Source organism: Erinaceus europaeus, chromosome 20, assembly GCF_950295315.1.
Source record: "Erinaceus europaeus chromosome 20, mEriEur2.1, whole genome shotgun sequence".
NCBI classification, from domain to species: domain Eukaryota; kingdom Metazoa; phylum Chordata; class Mammalia; order Eulipotyphla; family Erinaceidae; genus Erinaceus; species Erinaceus europaeus.
The window spans coordinates 49394430-49407520 of record NC_080181.1 but is presented as its reverse complement, the minus strand read 5'-3'; the positions used below and the strand labels follow the sequence as shown (position 1 = coordinate 49407520).

The window sequence follows — 13091 nt, the reverse complement described above, 5'->3', positions numbered from 1 at the left end:
TGGGCGGTGCATTTTCATGGCTGATTCACCACCCAAAAGGTCCTACTTCTCTGTATCATCACACTGGAGATTTGGACCACAGCTCACAGTTGTCATTTGGGCACAGAATGGGCAGCATCTTAAGACACACCTTACCCCAAAGTGAGGAGAATTAGAAAGGAGAGAAAACACATGGGCCATGGGTTCTAAGGTCAAGTTTAAGACCAGAAGAGACAAGAGAAGAAGAAAACTAGAGGAAGTGAAAGCAATATGTCAGTCTAGTGTCTACAGGTTTCAATCCCCATGATTGACATGAGTCTCCCTTGGAACTGTTTGGTTTTGTCCCCTCTCCCCCCCATCCCCCCGCGACATGTCTCTTTTCTAGCATTTCCTGTTATCTAGGGCAGAAATATCTAAGGAATTGGGGTAGAGGGGCCCAATCTCTTTATTTACTGATATGCATTTGCAGCTTCAACGATACTTACAGAGCCCATGCTAAGCTCTAGTAGAATCGGCACAAAACTGCTGGCCATAGTCTAGTTCCTTCAGCAATGACCAAGGAGGAAGAGTCAGTCTGTCAGACAAGACCCAGGTGTGCTTTATCTGATAGCCCTTAAAACCTCAGCCTCTACAACTTAAAAAGAGAGAAGAATTTCTCCCAATTACACTGTAGAGATTTTTTTTTTTGAAGTTAGCATTCCCTCCATGTCTAGACAAAGCATCTGCTTATTAAGAACACCAGTGTTGGGCTGGGGAGACAGCATAACGATGATGCAAAAGACTGTCTTTCTTAACTGTCTACATATCTATCTATCTGTCAATCATCTATCATCTATTTACCTATCTATCATCTATCTCTATATCTTTCATTAAATAAAATAATTTTTTAAAAGAACAATCCAGTTGTCCTTTCCCTACCCTCCTAGCTCCCCTGCTCTCCCCCCCCCCCAACAAATTAATCCAGACATTCAGAACACGATTCCAAACTTGCTAGAAAGGGTGCAAACCCTTTTAAGCAACAGAGGACATTATCTCTTTTCCTTAAGTGGTAACCAGGTGACCCGAAAAGACTCATAGAGCTTCCAAAAGGTGCTTAACAAAGAATGAGGGAGGTACTTTGGCCCCGAAGAAACTCTGGATCATTAAATAATACCTGCCTTAAATGCACCAATAAAACATCACACATTAAGCTTGGCAATCCAAGGGAGAGGCCAAAGAGAGCTTCTTTAAACTCCTTTTAGAGCAACTGGAGCAGAGATTTACTCTGCTCATCTTATGATCACAGAGGGCAAGCTACCCACAGATTTAACTGGTTGCCTCATCCTACCAAAAGGGCTGCCTGGTCACACCGCTTCTGCCTGTCTCCACCGAGAACCCACTGAGGTCCCGTGAGAAAGTACTGCAGATCCTCTGTGGGAAATACCCACAAAAGGACTTTCCCCTAATCTGTGCTCCTTAAGCAACAACTGGAAGCCACACTCACACACTCCCTTGTTTATGTTCCTTCTGTAAAAAAAAAACATCAGAAACCCCTAAACAAGCCAGAGAAGCATGTTGTCACTGAGTTATGTCAGTCCAAACATTCAATTCCAACGAATTGCTGGATTTATTTTTAATAGCGGAGCCAACCTGGAGATGTGTGTAGTATATTCTGCTTGTCAATTTATGGTCTTTAAAAAACATTCTTTTTTAAATTGACTGGCCCTTAAAGACAGCCCACCTCATCTTGTTCAAGCCAAGTTTTACAGATGCCTTCTTAAAAATCAATTGGAAGTGAGGCCATAAACTCAAAAGCTTCCTCCTTGAAGTATAAATGGCAGAACGCAGTTGTGTTTAATTTTAATTGACGGAGATGTCGGCCTAAGAGAATATTTTAGAATATTAGCAGGAACAGTAAACTTGGGCCTTGACATTTTTATGGTATAATGGTATAATTCCCTGGAAAAGGAAAGCTCCACTGTCAGGATTTACACTAAAGAAATACATGTGTTCCCCTCCCCCTCCCCACACACACTCAAAGGAGTGACAAATGTATTCCTAATTACACAATTGCTTTATTATGTGAAGCTGTAACTAAAATCTTTTCTGGATTTTCCAGCAAGATTGAGCTTCTTCCAAAACGATTAATTCTAGTAAATGGACTCCAGCTGAAGGGGAGTTTGCTTCAAGGGAAGGGCCAGGCACGGGGAACAGAGAAACTTCTTAGACTTTGAAGACTGTGGATAGATTGAATTTTACCAGCTTGTGGGTTAAAAGAGCTGCAGGAAGCCTAGAGATTATGTCTCCTGGCTTTAGGTTTATTTATATTTTTTAATAATTTTTATTTATAAAATGGAAACACATTTTATTTATAAAATGCAAATCAAGACAACAATGAGATATCACTTCACTCCTGTGAGAATGTCATACATCAGAAAAGGTAACAGCAGCAAATGCTGGAGAGGGTGTGGGGTCAAAAGAACCCTCCTGCACTGCTGGTGGGAATATCAATTGGTCCAACCTCTGTGGAGAACAGTCTGGAGAACTCTCAGAAGGCTAGAAATTGACCTACCCTATGACTCTGCAACTCCCCTCCTGGGGATATATCCTAAGGAACCCAACACATCCATCCAAAAAGATTTGTGTACACATATGTTCTTGGCAGCACAATTTGTAATAGCCAAAACCTGGAAGCAACCCAGGTGTCCAACAACAGATGAGTGGCTGAGCAAGTTGTGGTATATATACACAATGGAATACTACTCAGCTGTAAAAAATGGTGACTTCACCGTTTTCAGCCAATCTTGGATGGACCTTGAAAAAATCATGTTGAGTGAAATAAGTCAGAAACAGAAGGATGAATACGGGATGATCTCATTCTCAGGCCGAAGTTGAAAAACAAGATTAGAAAAGAAAACACAAGTCGAACCTGAAATGGAATTGGAGTATTACACCAAAGTAAAAGACTCTGGGGTGGGTGGGTGGGTGGGGAGAATACAGGTCCATGAAAGATGATGAATGACATAGTGGGGGTTGTATTGTTAAATGGGAATCTGGGGAATGTTATGCATGTACAAACTATTGTATTTACTGTTGAATGTAAAGCATTAATTCCCCAATAAAGAAATAAATTATAAAAAAAAAACAGAAAAAAAAAATGGAAACACCAACAAGACCGACCACAGGGTAAGAGGGAGACAAGTCCACACAATTCCCACCACCAGAACTCCGTAACCCGTCCCCTCCCTTGATTCTTTCCTATTCTTTATTCCTCTGGGAGTATCGACTCAGGATTATTATGGGGTGCAGAAGGTGGCTCTAGGTTTAAACATAGATCCCAATGTGGTAGAAACCAGGATCATTTGAGATTCAACAACAAACAAACAAACAAACAAAAAACACCAAACTTTCTTGTTAAAGCAAAGACCTAGCCCATAGAACAGTCTTAGAACTTGCACCATTGTGTTGAAATCATGTCCTTAGGTTCCTGCTTTCACTACTAGAGACACTGGGGTGGCTGGTAAAAATAATAGGTTGTTGGGGGGGGGGGGCGGGTGATAGCACAGTGGGTTAAGTGCATATGGCTGAAAGATCCCGGTTCCAGCCCTCCGCTCCCCACCTTCAGGGGTGGGTGTCGCTTCACAAGTGGTGAAGCAGGTCTACAGGTGTCTATCTTTGTCTCCTGTCTCTGTCTTCCCGTCCTCTCAATTTCTCTCTGTCCTGTCCTGCAACAATGACAACAATAACAACAACAACAATAAATCACAAGGGCAACAGAAGGGGAAAACTAGCCTCCAGGAGCAGTGGATTTGTAGTGTTGGCACCGAGCCCAAACAATAACCCTGGAGGCAAAAGAAAAAATAGGTTGTTGGAAAATTCATGGCAAAGTTTTGCATAGAAAAATATACCATGTCTTTACTGACAGTCCAGTAGGTGTTCAATAAAAGTGTGCTTCCAAAGTAAAAGACTCTGTCCTCACCATAAAGCAATGACGGTAGGGATAGCCCTACTCTCCGAAGAGAGCCCTTGCCACTCAAGAAAGACTGGTCCTGAAATGAGTGTAGCCTGCAGCGTACCCAGTGTGACCATGAGCTATGAGCTCAGACCAGTCGGGACTTAGAAGTTACACAGGCTGTGGTGCTAAATATAAATCTATATGTGGGCCCTGGAGTAGGTGGATGGAGGTAAATAGTTCATTTTAGCCACAGATTTTTCTGCTGTCTCAAAACAACTTGATCCGCACTCCCAGTGGGGGAGAAGTGATGGGATGAAGATAAGGGGACTCTGCACTCCAGCTCCATCAGCACCCAGAGAGAAAGAATAAGAGAGGGATATATGGGACCTTGATCCAGACTCCCAGCAGGGGAGAAGTGATGGGATGAAGATAAGGGGACTCTGCACTCCAGCTCCATCGGCACCCAGAGAGAGAGAAGGAAAAGGAGAGGGACATATGGAGGGAGTTATGTTGTCATGAGTGGCTTGGAGGGGAAGAGAGGATTGAATCAGCAAAAACGGGGGGCAACTATGCGTAAATGTGGACAGATAATTGTAGAGATGGCTGGCCCAAGTCTACAACCTTAGGGGAACTGTGGCGGATTACAGTGGGGAGACTGAAGATTCAGAACTCTGGTGATAGGAATGGTGTGGATTCAAACCCCTGTCGGCATGTAATTCTATGATATAAAAATAAGTAAATTTAAAAGAGAGAGAGAGAAGGTTGCCGTTATTAAAATGTGGGTTGCTCTGTAGGTAATAGTTTGATCTAGGTTTAGTGGCAAATTGGAATTTCTATATGGCAGGCGATGAATTGTATTTATATAATAATTCCCAAGCACATGTACAAACTAGTGTATTTTACTGTTGACTGTAAGCCATCAATCCCCAATAAAGAAAAACATTAAAGAGATTTATAAATGAAGAAGTATTTCCTGGATCTCATCTGCTATATGAGAACTTTGGTTTCCTGATTATTGAACAGTTTGTTCTGCTTTATATCTTAATGCTTTTCAGCCATCTCACTGACTTTTTTTCTATGGAGAACTGCATGGTGGGGGGCTGGTTGGCAGCACACCTGGTTGTGTGTATGTGTGTTTACCATGTACAAGGACACAGGTTCAATTCCCCAATCCCCACCTGCAAAGAAGGAAGCTTCGAGAATGGTGAAGCAGTACTGCAGGTGTCTCTCTCCTCTGTTTACCCTTTCCTCTCAACTTCTGGCTACCTCTATCCAATAAGTATAATAATAATAATAATAATAATAATAATAATAATAATAATAATAAGTAGAGCAATATAAATTATAGCCAAAATTAAATAAATAGAGAACTGCATACTGGGAAAATTTCAGAGCGAGCCCCAAGCTGTTGCAGTGTTAACTATGGGGGCAGTGAATGGACTTTGATCTCCATGCAAGGTCTTATGGAACAACAGATACTCCTGGACCTTTGCTGATCATTTCATCTTTGAAAATGGACCAAGACAGGTTGCTCCCTCCCCAAATTACATTTAAAATATTCCCAGAATACTGCTGCTGAATCTACCCAGCCTTATCTAGCATATTTTTAGTGAATTATACAGGTGTCCTCTGCTGAAGGATCTCCACATTCCTAATTGAAGGAGAAAACCTTACCAACTCCTGTTCTCAGACATTGTCAGGTTAAAAAAAAAAGTCAATCCTTCAGCCTCCTCCCAGTGTCTTCAGCCCAGGACAGCCTGGTTTGCTCCTGCACTGATGTGAGGTGTAAAGGGTAGATGCAAATGACTTATCCAGGAGGTGGACTTTAAAGGCAGAACTCCCCAAGGGTAAGAGAAGTGAAGTGCTTATTGCTTATTGCTCCAGGGAAAGAACCGTGTGGAATAAAGCATTGCACTGGCCAAGCTAAATGTCTTGCTTGAGTCCTCCCACCAGATCATGACAAGATACTGTTATTGGAAGCCTGTACATTGGAATCCAGAGGAAAATCTACCTTTTCTCTCTGTTCTTTCCTCAGCTCTGAAAATTCCCTTACTCTCAGCAAGAGGGGATTTCCATTGACTTGGAAATGAAGGCAATAGCTTTCCTTCTTTTTTTTTTTTTTTTTAAATTTTTTATTTACAGAAAGGAAACATTGACAAAACCATAGGATAAGAGGGGTACAACTCCACACAGTTCCCACCACCAGAACTCCATATCCCATCCCCTCCCCTGAAAGCTTTCCTATTCTTTAACCCTTTGGGAGATGGACCCAAGGTCATTGTGGGATGCAGAAGATGGAAGGTCTGGCTCTGTAATTGCTTCCCAGCTGAGCATGGGCATTGACAGGTCAATCCATACTTCCAGTCTGTCTCTCTCTTTTCCTAGTGGGGAAGGGCTCTAGGGAAGCGGAGCTCCAGGACACATTGGTGGGGTTGTCTGTCCAGGGAAATCTGGTCGACATCATGCTAGCATCTGGAACCTGGTGGTTGAAAAGAGAGTTAACACACAAAGCCAAACAAATTGTTGAACCAATCATGAACCCAAAGGCTGGAATAGTGCAGATGAAGAGTTGGGGTGGGGAGGGTGGCCCTCCATTTTGTATATAACTAGTAGGCATATTTTAGTTATATTCCAACAACGCTAGAAGAAGAAGTTATATTCCAAAGGGCCTGTGGCTATACTAGTTTTGTTTGTTTGGTTTTGTTTTTGGCAATTGCTTGCTTTTCCCCCCTTCTTTCCTTCCCTGCTTCTCTTATGATTATTATTGCCTCCAGGGTTATTGCTGGGTCTTGGTGCAGGCACCACAAATCCACTGCCCCTGGAGGCCATTTTTTCCTTTATTTTTAAAATTTTTATTAGATGAGACAGAGAGCAACTGAAAGAGTATGGGGAGATTGAGTGAGGGAGAGAAAGATAGACACCTACAGACCTGCTTCACAGCTTCTGAAGCAGGTGGGGAGTAGGGGATTGAACCTGGGTCCTTTGTGCATGGGAATGGGCCCTATGTGTGATTAACCAGCTACACCACCACCCAGCCCCTAAGAACAATTTCTAAAGGGAATGAAAAGAGTATGGCAAGGTTCATTTGTGGTCAATGGAAATTTGGGAGAAGAAAGAAGTTTCGACTTCTCAACCTATTTGAGATTTTTTTTTCCCCACTTATGCAGAGTTAAGGAAAGGAGCCTAATGGCCAGGCAGAGCTGAAGTGCACACCCAGGGACCCAGTGTCAAGGTTAAAACAAGAATCAGTGCATTCCTGGGTCTGCATCTGCCCTCAGAAGACATTGATGCTCGTGGCCTTTGCAATCATTCTCCGGACTCTCTTCTTTGTCAGTGAGCGCTCCTGGTCGTTTTATCAAGCAAGTCTGCTTTGGTGTGGTGTGTGTGTGTGTGTGTGTGTGTGTGTGTGTGTGTGTACATGTCAGGAGGGGGTGGTAGTCGGAGGCCAAGAAATGGAGACCAGGAGCAGTGGGGCCAAAGCTTTGGGATCTGGAGAGCATGTGAATTTTAGGTCATCTAAATCAGGATACAGAGCCACAGCTGCTTGGACCACAAAGACCCACATATATAGTTTTCCTGGCTTAGTCCCTTCACAGCCTCCAGATCTGCAGAAGAGAGAACCCTCCATGGGGAAATCTTCCTTCCTCTCCCCCCAGTTAGGGCCTTTTCACTGTGGCAGGATGGAAAAGGTTTTATTCAACAACATTACTGAGTATCAGTAATATGCAAAAGACTCAGGAAATCAATCCTCACTATTTCCAAGGAGGCCACATAGTCAATAATAATGCATAGTTAAAAAAAAAAAAGAAAGAAAGAGAGAAAGAAAGAAAGAAAGAAAGAAAGAAAGAAAGAAAGAGAACTGCAATGAAATGAAAGCTTCTTCTGCTGTGATTATCTAGAACGAACCGGTAACTGTTTTCTGCAGCAGATCTGCTCAGCAGTACATACACTGCGTGTGCTGCAGCAGGCCTCACACGGCAAGGGTTGCGACTGTGAATTTTGGGGTGTGACAGGGACAGAAGGTGTGCAGGATTGAATTTTCTAGTCACATATACACTCTATCCTGATTCATTTGTTTCCCATGTCTTCCTCCTCCTCCTCCTCCTCTTCTTCCTCCACGTTTTCCTTTTCCTTCTCCTTCTTCCTCTCCTTCTTTTCCTTCTCCTCCTCCTTTTATTCCTCCTCCTCCTCCTCCTCCTCTTCCTCCTCCTCCTCTTCCTCCTCCTCCTCTTCCTCCTCCTCCTCTTCCTCCTCCTTTTCCTACAATACCTCCATTCTAATGAACATCATAAGGCTCACAGAAGAATAAACAAAAACCTAAGTGCTTTTGCTTGGTCGGTTGGTTTAAAGCTAGATTTATCATCAAGCAGCTGGCATCCCACATGCAATCACACTGCACCCCCCCCTCCCCTGCCCTGTTTGCTCTTCTGCCCCCTTGCTAATAACAGTCAGCCTCCTTTGGCCTCAGCTTGGCAAAAACCCTCCAACACATTTGCCGCTCTACATTTCAGCCATGACTCTTGTCATGCTTTGAAGAGAAACTTGCACCTGGCCAACCAAGGTGCATGCCAAGCTCCAGCCCATGGAGATTTCACTGCACTGGAAAGGATGGCCCTGTGAAACTCAGAATGTACGGGGGGGCGGGGGAGAGGAGGAAAGACGTCGAAGAAAGAACAGTCACCGTGGAGTCGCCTCTCAGAGTGGGAAAGAAAATAAAGGACACTGCAGTCACCTCACACTGGCTTCTTAGAGCCTTTCAACACCCAGGTAGTGTATTTATTTGTCTATTTATTTACATATTGTTTTACCATGTGTATATGGGATGGGGGAAGCCAACTGATGGAGTGTGTCATGAGGATGGAACACAATTTTTTTTCTAAGTTTAACTGATAGAAAAAAAATGGGGGGGGGGTGGATGGGGAGTCGGGCACTTGTGCAGCAGGTTAACTGCAGGTGGTGCAAAGCACAAGGACCTACACAAGGATTCCAGTTCAAGCCCCCAGCTCCCCACCAGCAGGGGAGTCACTTCACAAGCAGTGAAGCAGGTCTGCAGGTGTCTCTCTTTCTCTCCCCCTCTCTGTCTTCTCCTCCTCTCTCCGTTTCTCTCTGTCCTACCCAATAACAACAGCATCAACAACAACAACAATAATAACTACAAAAACAATAAAACAAGGGCAACAAAAGGGAATAAATCAATAATTTTTTAATAAAAGGAAGAGAGTTGTTTTTTTCATTATTGTGACTAAAATTAACCAGATTCACAAGTTATTTGCTACTGAGCAGTTTGTTACTAGTTACCTTCCTAGGAATCATTTTTCGTTAGGACTGGCTGCTTCTGAAAGAACCGTCCCCAAAACCTTCTCAACTCTCCCCTGATGTTTTGTTCTTCAGACAGGAAGAATACAAGCCAAAGAAAGGTGATGTATTTGTCCATTTTGGTTACCAGTGAAAACTGCACCGTGTAGGGAGTGGGTATCTGAAATCTTCACAGAATCAAGAGCACACTGACCCTCGACTGAGCCAGATGAAGTCCCCCCTCCACCCTCAAATGTCACATGTCCCCCAGTTCAGTCAAACTCGTATGTAAACACATCAAGACCAATTTTGCTAAAACACCATGTTTGAGCTATACAGGGCCTGGGACTCTGCATTTCTACAAGTTCCCAAGGAGAGATGCTTCTTGCCCGTGGGCCCCACCAGGGGCACAAAGGTCTCTGTAGATGGGCCCTTTCCTTGACTCAAGTGCCAGCGGTTTCTAAAGCCAATTCCCGAGTGTCACAGATAACTGGGCTCAAGCCCAACAACATTGAGATTCATGGGCCCGGAGGCACAGACACAGTCTTATCACAGGAATTCATCGAGATCAGAAAATGTATTCCAAGCACGAGCTGATTGATGCAAGAGAGGAGAACAAGACAGAGACACATAACAGAAATCAGATGGCTGGTGGGTGGAGAGTTAGACTGTTCTTATATCCAAAGACATCAGTTCTTAGCATGTCTCCTTTAATCACATCAGTTCTATTTCGTGCGTGTTTTGACCTGATGCTGTCATACGCACGTGTAGATTTTCTGGAGATGGAGTTCAAATCCACCAGAAACAAGGAGATTCATAGATTTTTTTAAAAACAAACAAAGCAAATTAAATCAGTAGAAGGTTTAATTCTATCCCCTTGTACTACAGCAGGATAGCTATTATTACTATCTGGAATATTTCCAAGTTTGGGTGTTATTGTAGCTATGCTATTGGCTTAATATTATTATTATTATCTTTATTTATTTACTGGATAGAGACAGCCAGAAATTGAGAAGCACAGGGGTGATAGAGAGGGAGACAGAGACATACTGCAACACCGTTTCACCACTCACAAAGCTTTCCCCCTCTGGTGGGCGCTGGGGGGGCTCAAACCCATGTCCTTGAGCATTGTAACGTGCACTCAACCAGGTGCACCAACACCTGACCCTGATACTGCTTTTCTCACTGAGAAATCCACCCTGAGTTCTAGAGGCATTGAGGTCATTTCAACAAATGGAACCAGTGTCTTGTTTTTACCCGAGTGGCTAAGGAGCTGGCTCAGTAGCAGGGCGCAAAGTTTGCATAAATAAGGTCCTAAGTTTGATCCCTAGCAAAGCACATACCAGAGTGACACTCTTTTCTTTTTCCCTTCTTACACACAAGTAAAAAGATTCATTTGAACAAAAAAAACATACTTTCAGATCAGTGTAATGTCAAATGCATTCCAAAGGACATCGTTAGTTATTTTTGCTTACAAGAAAATGAAAAGGATTATTATTATGTTTTAGTTCTTAGAAACAGCTTTGCAGTGACTGGGGCCATGATTCAGCTGGTAGAACACTGGACTTTCCTGCTTGTGGTTCTTGATTTGATCTTCTGCACTGCCTGTACCAGAACGGTGCTCTAACTTCCCCTTCTTTCCATAGCTCATGTGAAACTCTCTCTCAAATGTAATAAATCAAATAAATGTTTTTAAAAAAAACAGTTAGCTGTTGCGCTCAAGGAAAAATTATGGGCCCCTTGGAATATAGCTAAAATAGACTTCCTAGCTTCTTCCAACATGAAGACCCCAAATCTCATCTGTTATATTCTTACTTTTAGGTCTAATTGATTATTAAACAATTTGGGGCTGTAGTGCAGCAGGCTAAGCGCAGGTGGTGCAAAGCGCAAGGACCAGTGTAAGGATCCCTGTTTGAGCCCCTGGCTCCCCCACCTGCAGGGGAGTCGCTTCACAAGTAGTGAAGCAGGTCTGCAGGTATCTCTCTTTCTCTCCCCCTCTCTGTCTTCCCCTCCTCTCTCCATTTCTCTCTTTCCTATCCAACAACAACAACATCAATAATAATAATAACTACAACAATAAACAACAAGGGCAAGAAAAGGGAATAAATAAATATTTTTTTAAAAACAGGATAAAAAAATAATTATGCAGTGACAAATCCTATAGGTTTATTATTTTTAATATTAATTTTTTTGATAGGACAGAAATTGAGAAGAGTGGAGGAGTTAAAGAAGGAGCCAGATAAATATCTGCAGCCTTCCTTCACCATTTGTGAAGCTTCCCCTTTACAGGTGAGGGCCGGGGACTTGAACCCAGGTCCTTGTACATGGTAATATATGTCCTCAACTAGGTGTACTACCTCCTGAGCCCCTGTAAGTTTATTTGTTAGCCTTTGTGCTACCCTAGGTGAAAAGGCAGTCTTTTTTTTAAAAAAATTCTTTTTATTATATTTATTTATTTATTAGATAGAGACAGCCAGAAATCAAGGGGGGAGGGGGCGGAGAGAGACAGACAGACACCTGCAGCCCTGCATCACCACTTACAAAGCTTTTCCCCTGCAGGTGGGCATCAGGGCCTTGAACCTGGGTCCTTGGGCATTGTCACATGTGCGCTCAACCAGGTGCGCCACCACCTGGCCCCCGTAAAAGGTAGTCTTACTGTGAGCAGACATGGGAGTCATACTGGCAAAAATGGGCTCATTCTTTCTCGTCTTGAATCTCCTAGGAAACAGAGTTGGCAGTCAGCTGAGGTCAAGAACAAACACCTCATCACAGACCCCTGCAAGCGTCAACCCGGCTTTGACCTAGCACGTTATGATCGGGCCCTCCTCAATCGCTATCGAACAGGCCATGGCCGGTGTGCCGCTATGTTCCATCGCTGGGGAGCCAGAGACGACCCGAACTGCCCCTGCGGCTACAGACAGCCTATGACCCACATAGTCAACGACTGCCACCTCTCCAGATTCAAAGGAGGTCTCGGAACTTTACATCAGGCTCAACCTGACGCTGTTGACTGGCTACGGAAGTAGGGCAAATGCTAGAAGAAGAAGGGGCCTCGAACCTGGGTCCTTGAGCATTGTCACATGTGCGCTCAACCAGGTGCGCCACCACCTGGCCCCCATAAAAGGTAGTCTTACTGTGAGCAGACATGGGAGTCATACTGGCAAAAATGGGCTCATTCTTTCTCGTCTTGAATCTCCTAGGACAATACAGTTGAATTCAAAGAGTCTCATCAGTTCTAAAATTCAGCTTGTATTTTGGCAAAAGAGAAAAAAAAATTTTTTTAGTGTAACGTGGTATCTGAATATTCCTACTTTTTTTTTTATGGCCGTAATGTTAGGCAAGCATTACAAATATGGACACCATAGGGAGGGAGTGATTCCGTCTCGGTTACATAGGGGTTAATTATGATTGTAACTTAAAGCATGTGAGCATGAGGGACCAGGTGAGATGCATGTAGGCATATGATATATACATTTTCACCTTTTTTAAATATCATTTATTTATGTATTCCCTTTTGCTGTCCTTGTTTATTGTTATTGTGGTTATTATTGTTGTTGTTATTGATGTCATTGTTGTTGGATAGGACAGAGAGAAATGGAGAGAGGAGGGGAAGACTGAGAGAGGGAGAGAAAGATAGACACCTGCAGACCTGCTTTACTGCCTGTGAAGCGAACCCCTGCAGGTGGGGAGCTGGAATCCTTACGCTGGTCTTTGCGTTTTGCACCATGTGCACTTAACCCACTGTGTTCCCGCCGACTTCTGATATGTACATTTTTACATTGGAGTGAGAAACTAAAATATATTTTTCTTAGTTTATCTATTGCTTCTCTCCTAGGATAATGTTTTTGTGTCTAAAAGTTGGCAGAAGGGATAACAAGTATTT

General features: G+C 43.3%; 1 protein-coding gene across 6 annotated transcripts in view; it reads right to left on the bottom strand.

Annotated features, from left to right (window-relative positions):
• Positions 1-6105: 6105 nt before the first annotated feature.
• The window catches only part of LOC132534857 (uncharacterized), a 106769-nt gene continuing 99783 nt past the window's right edge, over positions 6106-13091 (bottom strand). For 3 of the 6 annotated variants that reach the window (XR_009546597.1, XM_060179340.1, XM_060179341.1), the window contains one exon: positions 6106-6392. Coding sequence is in view for 1 of the 6 variants with exons in the window: in XM_060179341.1 (XP_060035324.1) it covers positions 6374-6392 (19 nt within the window). In the remaining 5 variants the exon portion in view is untranslated. The remainder of the gene's footprint in view (positions 6393-13091) is intronic. The other 3 variants (XR_009546595.1, XR_009546594.1, XR_009546596.1) reach the window with 2 other exon arrangements.